Genomic DNA, 14,369 nt, shown 5'->3' with positions numbered 1-14,369 from the left:
GGGGACACAGGTTCAAGCCCTGGTCCGGGAAGATCCCACATGCCGCAGAGCAACGAAGCCCATGCGCCACAACTACTGAGCCTATGCTCTAGAGCCCACGAGCCACAATTACTGAGCCCGTGCGCCACAACTACTGAAGCTCATGCGCCTAGAGCCTGTGCTCCGCAACAAGAGAAGCCTCGGCAATGAGAAGCCAGTGCACCGCAACGAAGAGGAGCCCTGGCTCGCCACAACTAGAGAAAGCCCGAGCACAGCAACAAAGATCCAACACAGCCAAAAATAAATGAATAAATTAAAAAAAAAAAAAAATGAATGAAAAGTGACTTTAGGTACCAGCAGGCTAATTTCTAACATCATATTGACAGGAAGTCTGATTGTAAAGCTGTGTTTTAAAGTTGGAATCAGAATAAATCTCAGGAGCTCTTTTAAAATACAAATTCCTGGGCATCGTCCTAGATTTACTATACAAGAGTCTGAGGTTTAAGTGTCTACAGTTTTTAACAAGCATACTAGGTGATGAACACTAACCATTTATACATAAATACATTTGACAAAGTTCTTGTAAGGAAATCTAACTTTCATATTTCACAAGAAATTAGGAAAATTAAGTAAACTGTGACAAATAAATGAATTAAGATGATGTATGAAAAGTGCTCAATACTGCACTTCACCAATGATACTTATTATTAGGTAATGTCCACTTATGGTAAATAAAATCTTTACAAGAAGGTCTCAAAATATAAATTTTATTAATTTTATAAAATTATGTAGTTTTATTTTTAAAATAAAGGTAATATCAATATGATTTTTAAAAATTATATCTTAAAGAAAGATAGAAGATGAGACTTCCCTGGTGGTCCAGTGGTTAAGAATCCATGCTCCCAATGCAGGGGGCCCAGGTTTGATTCCTGGTCAGGGAACTAGATCCCACATGCCGCAACTAAGAGCCCGCATGCCGCAACTAAAGATCCTGTGTGCCGCAACTAAGACCTGGCGCAGCCAAATAAATAAATAAATAATATTTTTTTAAAAAAAGATACAAGATGAAAAGTGAACTGCCCCTGTCCTTGAATTCCTGGGCTCTCTCTTTTCCAAAGAAGACACTATTAAAGTTCCTTTTTCATTCCAAAATTTTTATGCATATACCTATATACTTTGAAAAAGCAGACAAATACAATCATACTAAACATGTTGTTCTGAACCTTGTTATTTTTCAGTTAGCAATATATCCTAGAACTCTTCCCAGAGCAAAAACAGATCACCTTACTCGTTTTTAATGTTATATGGACGTTTCATTACTTATTTAACGAGCTACACTACTGATGGGCCATTTTTTCTTACTAGACACACTACTACAATGAACACTGCAGTACCTGTATCTGTTACCGGCAGTACCAGAGGGTAATAAGTTCCTAACAGAGGAATTGCTACTTGCCTTCTAAAAGGTATATACCAACTTATGCAAGTGTTATTAGTAAGATTAACTAACTGGGTGTTATCATATATTTTAATAGCTGACAATCTAAAAAATAAGACATCAGACTTGCATTTCTTGAATTATGCAAATGGTTGCATATTTTCATATAGTTGTTTGTATTTCTTTTACCAAAGTTGCTTGTTTATACCCTTTGAACATTACCCCCATGTGTCTATGTTTTCCTACTGATTTATATGAAATCTCTGTAAAGAGAGAAAAATCAGCCTTTGGTCATAGGTAGTGCAGATAGATTTTTTTAAACTTTTCATTTAGAACTAATTTTAGATTTACAGAAAAATTGCAAAAATAGCATAGAGAATTCTCATACATCCCTCACTCATCTTCCCTTAATGTTAACATCTTACTTACATAACCATAGCACAGTTATCAAAATGAGAAAACTAACATTGTTACAATACTATTAATTAAACAACAGACTGTATACAAATTTTACCAGTTAAAAAAAAGTATCTTTTTTCTTTCTAGGATCCCACAATACACTTTATTATTTCTCCTAAGTCTCTTCCAATCTATAAAAGTTCCTTTGACTGATATTTTTCTTATGATTGGAATGAGGTTATGCATTTTGTCCAGAACAGCAGAGAACAATCATGTGTCCTCAGTGAGAAAACACACCAAGGGGTTCATGATGTCAATATGTCATATTACTTGTGAGGTTAACCTTGGTCTTGGTTAATTTGGTGTCAGCTGGTGTCTCCACTGTTACTATCTTTCCCTTTGTAGTAAATAAATATTTGGGGACATACTTTGAGCCTATGAAACCCTAAAGTAGTAGGATTATCTAAGATTCACGGTCTCCAGATTAGAAAGCGCCATAACATGTAACATGCCACTATCATTTTGGTCCTTTCTAATCCAGGGACAGTGACTATTAAAGGCAATTAAAATACAAAAAAACATACAGAAATGGTAACAGATACAAATAAACTTCTTAGCAAACTTTTTTAAAGGAAAACTAATGAATAACTAATTTATTTGCCAATGACCCGAATTTTATACATTAGTACAAAGGCCTAGTTCTGCTGACTTCATTTATTTATTTTTGGTGAAATTTTCTTTGGAAATTTGTAGGAAGAGATATATAAGAAAGACATAGTAGCTTCTAATTAAAATTATGTATCTCCTTACCATGTTTCCAGGAAAGAGAATGTTTACATGTTTATCAGTGCTTTATTTCTTATTTCATTCCATCCTACGTGTCTTTTTAAAAAGCCATTTGGGATAAGGAATATACATATAAAGAATCCTATGCTTTGGGTAAATGACAATAGAATAATTCAGTAGTTAGGACAATGACAGTTAAGTAACTATATGAAGCTTCCTCTCAACCATGTTTGCCAGTAATGATGGGCCCCACCTAATTGCCCTTATTCATGTGGCATGTTAGCCTCTGTTCAAAGTATCTCAAAGCCAGAGACTTTGTACAATAGTTGGTTTACCACTGGATCCTTAGTAAATGTTTTGGGGACTGTGAATCCAAATGACAACAGTGGCTCCCAAATGATAGTCAAAACTTGTGCCAAGGTGCTTGCTACATGCAAGCTGGGAATTTTAAAAAATTTTTCTGTGATGGAAAATTATATGCATATACAAAAATATGATAGTATAATGAATCCCCATCTATCCAGTACCCAACTTCAATAATTATCAGTATTTTGCCAATCTTATTTCATCTATGGCTAATCATACAGCAGCTGGGGACTGGAAAAAGCAAACTAAAATGCAAGATTTCCGAGTCGCACATTCTGCAGTAAGTTTGATTCAGTCAGTTCAAGATGGGGCACAGAAATGGCTTTTTTAAAAAACGAAATAATGCCCTTTGCATGCAGCAACATGGATGGACCTAGAGATTCTCATACGAAGTAAAGTAAGTCAGAAAGAGAAAGACAAATACCATATGATATCACTTATATGTGGAATCTAAAATACGATACAAATGAACGTATCTGTGAAACAGAAACAGACTCATAGACATAGGTAACAGACTTGTGGTTGCCAAGGGGGAGGGTGGCAGGGGGAGAGAAAGATTGGGAGTTTGGGATTAGCAGATGCCAACTATTACATATAGGATGGATAAACAAGGTCCTACTGTATAGAACAGGAAACTGTATTCAATATCCTGTGATAAGCCATAATGGAAATGAATATGAAAAAGAATATATAACTGAATGACTTTGCTGTACAGCAAAAATTAACACAACATTGTAAATCAACTATGCTTCAATAAAAATTTTTAAAAAAGAAATGGCTTTTTTTAAAACTCTAAAGCACAGGCAAATTTTGTAGTCACTACTTCATACTATAGAATCATAGTATATATATATATTTTTTTATAATTTTTAGTTTATTTATTTATTTATTAGGCTGCACTGGGTCTTTGCTGCGGCACGGGCTTACTTGTGGTATGTGGGATCTTAGTTCCCCGACCTATTTATTTATTAAGGCTGCGCTGGGTCTTTGTTGCCGCGGGCTTGGTTGTGGTATGTGGGATCTTACTTCCCCAACCAGGGTTCCCAGCGATTGAACCTGGGCCCCCGGCATTGGGAGCACAGAGTCTTAACCACTGGACTGCGAGGGAAGTCCCAATCATAGTACATTACTGAGAATTTAAAAATCAATATTATGCTGTGTATAACACATAATGCATATTTTAATATTCTTCATTGGTGCTGTTATTAAGCATAAACATGAATTGAAATAATTTAAAGAATATTAAAGAAATGAAAACAATCATTCCTCTCCGTGGTTTTGCAGAATGCCTCTACAATCTCCCAAGAGCCCAATTCCAAATAGATAAAACCATTATTCGCTACACAAGAGGCTCTTTAAAGTAGCAACATTTTTTTCTTGAACAAACATCAACACCTATTACAACAACAAAAATATATATTGTCACCTCCAAGGAAACACGCACCTATTGATAAATCCTAGGTCTGAGAAATAAAAGGATCTCCATAATTAATATTGGGATAGGCAGAACACTCTGATCCATCACTTCTAAAGGCTAGCCAACTCAGTTTTAGCCCTTTTCAACAGACAAAAGCACAGGTCATCCTTGACACAAGAGTATCTAGAAATTTCTTAATTATAGGACTAGCCTCAGTGTTCTACCATAAAATAAACCAAATCTCCAAGATGGCTTGAGAAAAAAACTAAGTGATCTCTGAATAGTGATGAAACTGCTTTTAATGGATCAAAAGCAAGGATGTCTGCTCTTGCCACTTCAAGTTAACATTATACTAGAGGTTCTAGCCAGAGCAATAAGGCAAAAAAGACATGCAGATTGGAAAGGAAGTAGTAAAACGGTCAGTAGTTGCAAATGACAAGATTCTGATATGTAAAAAGCCCTAGTTTTCACAAAAAAAATACTAAACTAAATACTAAAATAAATGAGTCCAGGGAGGTCAGTGGATTAAAAAAATCAACATGCAAATGTAAACTGTATTTCTATATACTAGTAATAAAGAACTTGAAAATACAATTAAAATAATTCCATTCACAATAGCATAAAGACTTTTTAAAAAGAAATACAAGACTTGTACACTGAAAACCATAAAACATTGCTGAGAGAAATAAAGAAGATCTAAATAAATGGAGAGAGACATTCTATATATATATTTCACACCTTCTTTATCCATTCATCTGTTGATGGACACTTAGATTGGAAGAGTCAATATGGTTTAAGATGGCAATTCTCCCTAAATTGATCCACAGATTCATCACAACTCTTATCAAAATTCCAGTAGGATTTTTTGCAGAAATTGACAAGCTTATCTCACAATTTATATGGAAATGCAAAGGACTCAGAAGAACCAAACCAATTTTTTAAAAATAAGAACACAGAGAACCTAACACTTCTTGCTTTTAAAACTTACTATAAAGCTATAATGATCAAGACAGTGTGATACTGGCTGAAGAATAAGTCAATGAAATAGAATTAGGGGTCCAGAAATAAACCCTTACATTTGCAGTCAGATGATTTCCAACAAAGGAAAGAAGGCAATTCAATGGAGAAAGGATAATGTTCAACAAATAGTGCTGGAACAACGGCACATGCTCAAAGATTATTTTAGACCCTTACCTCACACCATATTAAAAATTAACTCAAAATGAATTATAGACTTAAATGTAGGAGCTAAAACTATAATACTTCTAGGAATGGAATGAGAAAACATAAGAGAAAATCTTTGTGAGTTTGGATTAGGCAAAGAGTTCTTGGATTGAATATAAAAAACATGATCCATAAAACTGATAAACTGAACTTCATGAAAATTAAAAGCTTGCACACTTTAAAAAACACCATTAAGAAAAGACAAGCTATAAACTGGGAAAAAATCTGCAAATCATAATATCTGAAAAAATATTTGTTATCTAGGGTATGTAAAAATCCTTTACAACTCAGCTTTATAAAACTTTATAACTTTTATAAAAGTTATGAACTTTTATAACTTTTATAAAAAATCAATATTAAAAAACTACAAATGATTTGAAGAGACTGTTCACCAAAGACAGTATACAGTGGCTAACAGAACATGAAAAGATGCTCAACATCATTAGTCATTAGGAAAATGCAAATTGGAACCATAGGAGATACCTCTATTCTTCTAGTGGATGTGTAGATAACTGTCAATAACTGTGTTAGACTGTCAATAACAAGTGTTAGCAAGGATGTAGAGAAACTAGAACGCTCATACACTGCTGGTGTAAAATGGTACACAGCTACTTTGAAAAACAATTTAACAGTCCCTTAAAATGTTAAACATAAGCTTCTGGGACTTCCCTGGAGGCGCAGTGGTTAAGACCCCGTGTTCCTAATGCAGGGGGCCAGGGTTCGATTCCAGGTCAGGGAACTAGATCCCACATGCATGCCACAACTAAGAGTTCGCATGTCACAATTAAGGAGCCAGCGAGCTGCAACTAAGGAGCCCGCAAGCCACAACTAAGGAGCCTGCAAGCCATAACTAAGACCAAATAGACCCAGGGCAACCAAATATAATTAATTAATTAATTAATTTCAAAAAATAATTTTAAAAAATAAACATAAGCTTCCATAGACCCAGAAATTCCATTCCTAAGTATCCACCCAAGAAAAATAAAACCATATACCCATACAAAGATTTACCTAGAAATGTTCATAGCAGCATTATTTATAATGTTCCTCAACTACTGAATGGATAAACAAAATGTGATAGCCATACAATGGAATACTAGTGAACAATAAAAAGGAATGAACTACGTACTAATATATTATACAACATGGATGAATCTCAAAAACATGCTAAGTGAAAAAAGCCAGACACAAAAGACTACATACTGTATGATTACATTTATATGAGATTTCCAGGAAAGGAAAATCCAGAGATGGAAAGCAGATTAGTGGTTGCCTGGGGCTGAAGATTACAAACTGGCATAAGTAACCTTTTTGGTGTGATGGAAATATTCTAAAACTGTATTGTGTTGATGACTGTACAACTCTATAAATTTTTTTTAAAGACTGCTTTCCATTTATAGTTATTACAAAATACTGGCTATATTCTCCATGTTGTATAATACATCCTTGAGCATATCGTACACCAATAGTTTATCCTTCCCACCCCTGCCCCCATATTGCCACTCCCACTCCCCGTAGCCACTAGTTTGTTCACTATATCTGTGAGCCTGCTTCTTTTCTGTTACATTCACTAGTTTGTTGTATTTTTTTTTAATTCCACATATAAGTGATATCATACAGTATTTGTCTTTGTCTGACTTATTTCACTTAGCATAACGCCCTCCAAGTCCATCCATGTCGCTGCAAATGGCAAAATTTCCTTCTTTTTCATAGTTCAGTAGTATTCCACTATATCTATATTTAAAATACCTCTTTATCCATTCATCTGTTGATGGACACTTAGGTTGCTTCCATATCTTGGCAATTATAAATAACGCTGCTATGAATATCGGGGTGCTTGTATCTCTTCAAATTAGTGTTTTTGTTTTTTGCACAGAGAGGATGAGTCCAAAGTCATAGATAGCAAGTGACAGAACCAGGATATGAACTTTCAGCGTCAGAACTCTTCACCATTATGCTATGCTGCCACTTTGTAAAAATGTTGCTACTACCAGCCACTCACAGATCCCACAGCTGAGAGTAAAGCTGAACAAAAATAGAAAGATGAAGGATTAAATTTATGCAAAGAAGACAGTAAGGGCTTCCCTGGTGGCGCAGTGGTTGAGAGTCTGCCTGCTGATGCAGCGGACATGGGTTCGTGTCCCGATCCGGGAGGATCCCACATGCCGTGGAGCGGCTGGGCCTGTGAGCCATGGCCACTGAGCCTGCATGTCCGGAGCCTGTGCTCCGCAGAGGGAGAGGCCACAGTAGTGAGAGGCCCGCGTACCAAAAAAAAAAAGACAGTAAGAAAGAAAGGGAAGGAGACAAGAAAGAGAGAGAGGAGGCAATTTGAAAAGGGGTTTTAAGGAAGAAGAAAATTTCAAATATAGGGACTGGTCAATGACATCAAAATAGTTAACAGAAAAGAATAAGCACTAAAAAAAGACTACCAAATATGGCAATTAAAGTCACTGGGAAATTTATCAAGGACATTTTAGAAGAACAAGCTTTAGGAATGAATGACATTTTGTCAACTGTACCTCAGTAAAGCTAGGGAAAAAAGGATGAATGGAGAGTTGAGGGAATGGTGTCATGGAATCTATATATTTCAAGATACTTGAAGGAAAAGAGAAAGACTACTGGTAGCTTTAACAGATAGCAGGTATGATATAAATTTTTACTTTATAAAATGGGGACCCTTATGTATGCATGCTTTTAGAGGTAAAGGTATTTTGCTAGAAACCTATGCTATTTAAGAATATAATTATGTTATCGTTATTAGAATATGATGCTATCAGTCTTAAGCATGCCCTCAGAGATGCCCTCAGAGATACCCTCAGAGATCATATTTAGACTACTGAGAACAGCAGACACACATGCATGAATCATCTTATGGTTCATTTTTAATGCATAATTAATCAATTAAGGTTCTTATTGTTAATAGACAATAGGTCCTAAGAGTTAATATTTTTAGCATTTTACAAAATGTATTCAATTATACTTATTGAATTATGTCTGTATTATTTTATTTTAACAAAATAACTTCTTTGAACAGGGAGTCCACAAAAGGTATTTTTACTTGGATTTTTCAGAATTTAAAAATGAGTATCAGAGTAATTGTGATGCTTAAAGAAAAATTAAACAATAAAACAACTACAACAACAAAACTATTATCAGAAGGAAAGGCAAGCACAATCACAAATTATTATCATTTATTTATTTAGAATAAAGCTAGTTTAGGCTATAAAACTGCTAATTAGCATTTCCATTTGTTCCTTTAATGGCATTTCAAACTTACATGGCAGTATGTCCTTATATCTGTTCTTTTTAACATTTTCTTCTTTTTCTCCAGTGGCTGTAGGATAAATCTTTTCTGTTCTATACTTGGTTGACAATCTTCTTAGTCGCTTAAAATCAAAAAAAAAAATTCAAGTTCAGAAAAACATTAGTATTTCAAAATTTTAATGAAAATTGTAATGATAAATAGCTCTTCATTGAATTTTGCTAACCCTGATTCCTCCCAACTCATTTTCTTGTTTTTGTAGTTTCACAATATCTCCCTACCCCTTTATAATTAACCCTAAGATTATTTAATTTTTAGCATAAGTGTAAACATAAGATTAATACTCCAAACAGTAGTAAAAAACAAAAAGGGGGGGGAGACACTAGAATAAAAGTAATTTTATTTAAATAAATCATTAATACACTGAATCAGAATATTTACCTCAGGGTCTCAAAAAGCAAATTTGAAAATCATGCCTAAAAGATTACGTACAAGTTTCTTTATTTCTTCTCTCAATAAACCTTGAGCACCCATGATGTGCAAGCGTCCTTCCAAGGCATAAGCTAATAATTACTTATAAGACACTGCAAAACAAAGTTCTTTGATATTGAATTGGAAATGTCTAACAAAGACCAATTCTGCTTATTCACTGCATTACAGAAGTGGTTTGTGAGTTAGTGACAAATTCTTACCACATATGGCGGTAGGGATGTTCTTTGGGCTGGAATATTTCTGCATGTCAGTAATACACTTCCTGCTTTCAGAAGCACTGAAAGTCAGCATTGTGAATTGTTTAAATTCACTACTCAACTACATTGCTGAAATTTAATTTCAAAGGAGCCTGCTTTCTTCCAGGCTTAAAGACATATTGAAGGCATTCTAGTTTAACTATTCCACAAAATTATTAAATACAAATGAAAAAGAAATCTGGTAATGTTTAACTTTTTCACCATTTTATTTTTGTTCCTCGTGATGCTAATAATTAAACAACTAAGAATATTATGTCTATATTTTTAAAAAATCACAGATAGAACTTTAATTCAAGATCCTTAACTTATTCTTGTATTGACATACTTTAACATATAACACTTGAAATAATCTTAAAATAGACCCTTACACATAGAATAGTAAGCTTTCTGTTTTTCTCTGAAAAACTACTGAACTTTATCATCACAATCTTAGAGATCTAAAGCAGGAATATTCATTTTTAAGATAAAAAGACTTAACTAGAACCTTGTTCTGCACTGGCACAATGCCAAAGCAAAATTCTCCACATTTATGATGTTATTTCCTGTGGTAATAAAGTTCTCAAAGTATGTAGGTGTACTGGGGGTAAAAATTGTATTTAAAAAGTAAATGTGCTGTTCGTGAGGGTGTGGGAAAACCAGAACTTTGACGCAATACTGGTAGAAAAGAACATTAGCACAACCCCTAAGGAGGGTAATTTGTCAACTACAAATACACATAACCCTTTAACCTAGGAACTGCACTTCTACAAATTTGTTCTCTAGGTAAATGGCACACACTCATGAAATGATGTACACACAAAGTTATTTATTGCAGAATTGTTTATAACAGCAAAAGACTGCAAAAATTGGAAAAGACTATTAATAGAGGACTGGCTAAAAAGATGTTTCATTTATATACAATCAAATATGACATATGTTGAAAACAAATGAGGAAGCTCTTGATATATTGTGATATGGAAAGGTCTCAAAAATATATATTAAGTGTAAAAAAGCAGAGGACACAATAGTATATATATAACTATTGGTGTTAAAAAGAAAAAAATACATATGTATGTGCTTGTACATGTGCATAAAACATCTCCGAAACTATTAACAAAAGTTGTTGTCTATGGGGAAGAGAATGAGTTGCTGTAGGAAATGGATGGGAAGGAAACATTAATATACGTCCTTTCATACTTTTTGGATTACATGAATGCATTACCTATTCAAAAATAAAATGTTTAAAAAAGTAAAAGAAAAGATTATTCATAATTTCATTATTCCACATTAACAAAGATCCTCCCAGTTATTAACATATATATCTCACATATTTAACCAGAATTTTTGCGTTTTCTCTGCTCAAAGATTTTCATTTTTAAGTACAGTTACCAAAATATTCTATGTGAATGTGACTAACAGAAGGATATCAATCCAAACAGTTGCAGAAACACAGGGGGAAAGGGATATAACTTAGGTAACTGTCACTGAAAAAAAACCCACACACACACATATAAAAAAACTACAAAGCAAAGGGAAGAGGGGATGAATTTAATTATAAAATGTAAATGCCCTTCTGGAATACCTGCTGCAATCACTCCAAGCATTTCTTCTTTTACAAGATAAATTGTGTTACTGAGAAATGTGCAAAACAAAGTTTTTATAGAAAATGACTTCTCATTTCTCATATAATGAAACTGAAGAACACTTCTGTGTACAAATAAATATCTAATTTGAGTTTGAATTTTTATACATTCAGTTTTCTTAAAGACTAGCACAGCATGGAATGCCTTCTACTGTCACGGTTCCAATGAAGAATGTTCTATTAAAATAAGTCTACATAAGTAGTGTACTTAGAAATTTTCATACCCCTTAGAGATACTAATCTTTGATGTAGTATAAATAAAACAACAGTGGCCTATTAAACATAAAAACTGTTTCGTACTTTTAAAAAAATTGGCATCAAAAAAATTCTACCCAACTGTATTAAAAAGATATCCTCAAATAGGAACTTATTTCCTAACAAAAAGATCAGCTTTATAGTTAGTTGCTTGAATTAAAATTCTTGATCTGACACTCTCTGGCTACAAGACACTGAATTAATTTAACCTGTATCTCATCCTCTGTGAGCTGAGGATAATACCTACTGCTCTCACCAAAAAGCCTGGCATGAAAAAATGGGCTCAATAAATGTTAACTATTACTATTGAGTAATTACTGAAACTCTTTAAATGTTATTTGCTACTACAGAATTCTTTCTTTCTTTAAATAAAACCTTTCTTAGATCAGAGATCAAAAGGAGTCACATATTCTAAGCCAATTTGTTTGCTTGGGAGTGTTGAGTATTTTAAAGCATGCTTCATTCATATTGTCAAATTTGCGCATGCTTCAGAGTCACCTGGAGGGCTTGTTAAAAGGACTGCAGAGCCCCACCCTCAGAGTTTCTGATTCGGCAGGTCTGGGATGCAGCCTGGGAATTGGTATTTAATGAGTTTCCAGGTGATGTTGCAGCTGCTGTCTGGGGTCTGTGCGTAAGAACCACTGGTATAAGGTATGTTCAAGAGGAAGGAGTATGGTGATCGACTGCATGGGGGAATGGATGTTGATTTTCAACAATTCTTAGATTCCTCTGGATCTTATGTACAGATTGGCAGCATTGACAATTTCTGAAAAGTGATTAGGGATTTTTCTTGGGAGGAGGAGCACGGATTAGGGATGAAGAAGGAAAAATGTAATTATCAAGTAGCAAAAACAAAGGGATGGGGAGGAGATCACTGTTCAGCAGCAAGTGGGAGCAAAAAAACCACACCGCCTATAAACAAAAGTACTTAAATGAAAGAATTAAAAGGTTTTGAGGGAATTCCCTGGAGGTCCAGTGGTTAGGCACTTTCACTGCCAGGACCTCAGGTTCGATCCCTGGTCGGGGAACTAAGATTCCACAAGCCGTGCGTGGCGTGGCCAAAAAAAACCCCACAAAGTTTTGAGATTAAATTCTAGATAAACTGGGAGGTACAGCAAACCAAAACTCCTTCCTAAATCTCTTAAAACATCAGAATAATACAACAATGTACAGATCTGGTAGCCCTTGACATCAGCAGTATGTAATTGGTAAACAAAACAAAACACCATAAAAAGATGCTTTCGAGATTCGACTTTTAAAAATTATCATGATAATCATCTTTCTGTGTCTTTGTGTATGCTCTTTCTTTGCTTCTTAGTAGTCATTCCACTCACATACTTCCAAATCTTATACATCTTTTAAGTCCTAGCTCCTTGAGAGTTTCTTACTCCCCTCATGCAACAATAATCTTTCCCTTCTGAGTTCTTTTTAGACTGTATATGTACTCTTGAAACACCATTTCCTTCTCTTTATGATAAATATATAAAGAGAATACATCTTATTTCCTCTACTAAACTCTAAACTCTATGAGTACAAGATTACTGTCAGATTAAAATGTGTAATGCCCTGCATCCCTGGAGAATATTTAATGCTTATACGTTAAATAAATTAATCTTAGAATAAGATTTGAATGCTGGCCTAAACGAAAGAAGACAGTTTTGTTCTTTGAATACCACACCAAATTTAATGTCCCAATAGTACTTGGGAGGAGACATAGCACCACCAAAGTTCATTTAACTATATGAAATGGAAAGTAGCTACACATATCATTTCATTTTAACTTCTGACCACCATTTCCATTGTCTGTAGTGAAGTTGTCAATATGAAATTGAGAAACATGCCATAATATATACTAAGGAACATTATTCGTAACTACAGTGCTCCGTGACAGTTTGTATGAGAACAGCACTGAACTAAACACTAATAAAATCATTTATTAAGCTATATATAATTACACTAAAGCATGAAAATATTTTGAATCGTTTACTGTCCTAACTGGCAAAAATATAGCTAAATGGTATATTTACGTCAACTTATAGGTACTATTGACACCCCTTATCATGTGTGGCGCTTTCTTTTTTTAACTAAACAAACAAAAAACCTTTAAGAAAGGCATTTTCAACTACCCTTAAAAGTCTTGAGAAAGTCACATAATAAACTCATATAATTCCATTCTTATCTCAGTTTCTATTCTAAAAAGCAAGCCTGATTATTTTAATTTGTCCCACGCTTAAAAACCCTCCAATGGGTCTATCACCTCCTAGATAAATTACCAAATCCTTTCATTTTAACATATTTTGAAAGCTGCCTGTCTGATTTCCCAGCTTCTTTTTATAACACTCTCTTACTCAGAGTATGACGCTTCAGCCGTATAGAATTATTTACCACCACCAGCAGAAGCACCCTTCCACCCCTCATCATCACAGTTCTACAATTTTTCCTCTTGCTGGTGAGTTAATAGGAGGACTCTGGCTAGAGTGTTATTTCCTTTCTGAAGGCTTTCTTTCTTTTTTTTTTTTTAAATAAATTTATCTATTTTGGGGTCTTTGTTGCGGTGCGCGGGCTTCTCGTTGTGGTGCGAAGCACGGGCTCTAGGCACGCGGGCTTTAGTAGTTGTGGCGCACGGGCTTAGCTGCTCTGAGGCACGTGGGATCTTTCCGGACGAGGGCTCGAACCCGTGTCCCCTGCATTGGCAGGCAGATTCTTAACGACTGTGCCACCAGGGAAGCCCCTAAGTCTTTCTTGAACACTCCCTTCCTCATTGCTCCCAGTTCCCAGCACTTAGTAGTCAATAATATTGTTTTATTACCACTTCTGAAAAGTATTTACAGTCTAATGTGTCACCCATTAGACTATAAAACTTAAAGAAGAGA

The 14,369-nt window shown here is 34.7% G+C and overlaps 1 protein-coding gene across 1 annotated transcript in view; it reads right to left on the bottom strand.

Moving 5' to 3' along the window:
* The window catches only part of PTPN12 (protein tyrosine phosphatase non-receptor type 12), an 87,012-nt gene that overhangs the window by 45,708 nt on the left and 26,935 nt on the right, over positions 1-14,369 (bottom strand). The window contains exon 2 of the mRNA XM_065883744.1: positions 8,887-8,995. Within this exon, the coding sequence (XP_065739816.1) occupies positions 8,887-8,995 (109 nt within the window). The remainder of the gene's footprint in view (positions 1-8,886; positions 8,996-14,369) is intronic.

Source organism: Phocoena phocoena, chromosome 9 (assembly GCF_963924675.1).
Source record: "Phocoena phocoena chromosome 9, mPhoPho1.1, whole genome shotgun sequence".
In the NCBI taxonomy this organism is placed as follows: Eukaryota; Metazoa; Chordata; class Mammalia; order Artiodactyla; family Phocoenidae; genus Phocoena; species Phocoena phocoena.
The sequence above is the reverse complement of the archived record's forward strand: the minus strand, read 5'-3'. Positions and strand labels throughout refer to the sequence as shown.